Source organism: Gavialis gangeticus, unplaced genomic scaffold (genome assembly GCF_001723915.1).
Source record: "Gavialis gangeticus isolate Ggan-Ray unplaced genomic scaffold, GavGan_comp1, whole genome shotgun sequence".
Taxonomy (NCBI): Eukaryota; Metazoa; Chordata; order Crocodylia; family Gavialidae; genus Gavialis; species Gavialis gangeticus.
Window position 1 is genome coordinate 10,399,043 of NW_017729013.1, and position 3,276 is coordinate 10,402,318.

The following is a 3,276-nucleotide window of genomic DNA, read 5'->3' on the forward strand; positions in this document are numbered from 1 at the left end:
AATGCACAGCCATTTGCTTTCCTCTGCCTTTCAGCATGGAAAGGGGATGCAGCCCTTTGCACTGAGGCTGATGCTTCCCCTTCTTTTCCAGGGAGTTCCAGTGGGTGACTCACCTGCCAGTCAGTGGGGTCCTGGATGCTTCCACAGTCCATCAGATGAGCCTGCCCCGTTGTGGGGTGAATGATGCAGAAAGCCACACTGCCTGGGCCGAGCGAGTGCATGCTGTATTCTCCGGCAGAAGGGCCAAGGCAAGGCGCAGAAGGCGTTATGCACAGCAGAGTAGGTGTTCTCACTCTTTGCAAAAATTTTTCCTTAGTGCAGGCTTTGAGCCAGTAAAACCTGGGCCCTTGCCCACCTACAGGTGGCTGAACTTTTACATACTGTGACTTGATTCACAGAGCTCCTATCACTTATCTGAGGTGCTGTCAGCCAGGCCAGGACTGCTGCATCTTCACTGCTGCTGGGACCTGAGTAAGATCCATTCCCTTTACAGAGACTAGGTGCACACCTGGCTACACTTGCTGCAGTCGTGGTGCCTGATTGCAATGCCTTTGGGCACCTCAGTCCAAGCATCTTGCTGTTCATGTTGCAGCTGTTACTGAAAGCTGTAGATTCTCTCTGCTTCTGAAATTGGGATACTTTGTTCTTGGTGCCTGGGGGTGAAAATGTTGGCCTTTCCCTTTATAACAGTAACCTGCTGAGTATCCCCTAGTGTTCGCAGGGAGGGAGAAGGAAGCATCTGCTGCCAGCTTGTCCATTGAATCAACTTTTTCTGAGTGTCATCATGTACTTACTGCTGCAGGACCAAATTTGTCACTAAGGTTAGCAGAACTAACTCCTCTGAAGCCAATATTTACCTGGGGCTGAGTCAGGCCCCCCTGTCTCTTGTAAGCTGCCTTCCAATCCACACGGTAACAACATTCTCCCTAGAGAGAACGGGTTGGGAGCAGCTGTGCTTGGGACATGGGAAAAGTTAATGAGATGAGGTAAGTGCTCTGTGCAGGCTCAAGCTGCCAGCAACAAGTCTGCAGCTGTTCTAGCTGCCGAGGCAAAGGCAAATGGGCTGGGTTTCAACCCTGGGAACAGGTTGGTTGCTCTCCCTCACCGTGGGATGGTTGCACATGCCTAGTTTCCCAAAAACAGAATATGAATCTTAGTGTCTTACATACAGGCTGTATCTTGGAAGGGATCTACAGACATAAGGTGTGGGGGAGGGGAAGGGGAGCTCTTGGTACATAGGAAAGGGAGCTTTGCAGAAGCAATGTGTGAAGAGATGGAGAGAAGACAGGGTAATTATTTACCATATAGACTAAATCAGGGATGCATAAGATTTCGTAAGCAGTGGCTGCTGTGAGGGATTCTTATGCATCTCTAATTTGATTTGTCTGGAAAGGGCAAATCTACCCTGCTTTCTACCTGACTTAAGACTGATGCACCTAATGCCCTCTCTGAGACAGAGAGAGAAGGTGGAGGAGGAAGACTGCAGAGGAGATGGCTATTGTGCCAGCCGTGAAGAAACTGTGTGCTAGGAGAGGAGTTCCTAATGAAGAAAGATCAGGAAGAGCCATAGCTGGAGATGGGCAGGAGCAGATCTATGGAGGAGTTGGGTAACTTGGGGCTGGATCCTGAACTAACTGGAGAGACGCTGGGCTGCACTGGGAAGGGTGCTTAGGCCCTGCTGCTCTGAATGCATCAGGAAGGGAGCAGCAGTGTTCTGCCTAAGGCCAGAGCTCAGACAGAGAATCCCTGCTGTACATGAGGCATCACAGACCTCAGACCACTGCTCTCACCCCAGATTACTGTGCCATCCTCTCAGTTTTCTTTGCCTCCCCACCTCTGGTTTTCCATGGGCTGTGTTGCTGCTGAAGCCCCTGTAGTAAATGTCCAGGACACAACCTTGGCATCATACCACATGATGGAGCAGCCTCCCAGTTAGTGTGGGCATCCCAGGGAAAGACATAGCAGCTGCTGCTTCTTTGCTGCACCTGTTTCCTTGGAAAAATGAACAGAATGTATGAAATAGCCAGCCTGGCAGGACTTGCACTCAGACAGTTCATCTCATGCAATAGTCCTTGTACTGCTGGTCTCATAGGAGAATGTCCCCTGCTCTGAGAAGTCCTGCCTGTGGCTGCCCAGCCTTGCCCTAACCCAGCCTCATTTCTATGGACATGCTCCCCTATGACCTAGCTGCTACCATCTGCAGTAGCTACCCATACCTGCCTGAATTGAACCATGTCTGGCTTTAATCTTTGTGTCTGGGGCTCTGAAGCCATGGCTGACAGTCTTTAAACAACCAACTGCTTAGTAATGACAACTGTGGGCCGTAAGAGAATGATAGATCCTTGGTAGAGCTGGCAGTTACAAGCAAAGATCCTTCCTGCCACCAGCATCTTCTCTCTGAGATTTCTTATATTTGAGAGAGTTCCAGGGGCTGAAGGGGCTCCTCCCCCTCTTTCCCTCCCACCACTCAAACCACCATCTGTCTGATTTTCTGGAATAGGGTCTGTCTGTCTCTAACACTTGGGGATCTAAGCAGGGCTCCTACAAGCTTTTTTCCCCCAGACAAATCAGGGTTTCTTATACCTGACAGCTGCAGCATCTGCAGATCACTCCATTAAGTCATGTGAGTAGAGGAATATCTGTGCTGGCTGCTCTGTACAGCCTTGTGGGTGGGTTGTGGGTTTGCAAAAAAACATTGCTCTCCCCCTTCCTGGGGAAACATCACAGAAACTGCTATGTCTTTCCCTGGGATGCCCACAGTAACTGGGAGGCTGATCTATCATGTGGTATGGTGCCAAGGTGTCACTAGAGAGTAGGTGAGCCCAGAACATTGCATCATAGGTGGGTATAGTAGAACCTGGATAGATTAGTGAAGAGCCATGGAAAAGGGATCCTCCTGGACTTCAGGGAAGTACTGGAGAGCTAGGTAACCAAGAGACAGATTTATGGCCCTGCTGTGAGATGCTGGAGAAGAAACCCAATGATTAAACCTGGAGTTTGTTGGAGTCTTGGGGTGGAAAATGGCATGTTGCATCTTGCAGAGCCACACAGAATGTTTCTCTGATCACACATACATACATACAGCAAGTCCATCCGCCTGTCACTAATATGCAGCTGATTCTGGGATGGAAGGTAGCTGCCTCGGATTACACAAAATGCAAGGAAAGAGGAAGCATTGACAGAAGTCTTTGGCAATGTTCTGAGTTCACAGAGATCTTGTCCATCTGTGACAGGTGTATCTCGCAAGAGACTTTCTATTGGTGGCTCCGCCTTCCT

The 3,276-nt window shown here is 49.7% G+C and overlaps 1 protein-coding gene across 2 annotated transcripts in view; it reads left to right on the forward strand.

Moving 5' to 3' along the window:
- MMP28 (matrix metallopeptidase 28) overlaps nt 1-3,276 on the forward strand; it is a 24,489-nt gene that overhangs the window by 8,418 nt on the left and 12,795 nt on the right. Inside the window, exon 1 of one of the 2 annotated variants that reach the window (XM_019511503.1) lies at nt 81-279. The exons of the other annotated variant lie outside the window; for it this stretch is intronic. Coding sequence (XP_019367048.1) covers nt 156-279 — 124 coding nt within the window. The 5' untranslated portion in view covers nt 81-155. Of the gene's footprint in view, nt 1-80; nt 280-3,276 lie in introns of those variants that run through there. 2 annotated transcript variants of the gene reach the window in all.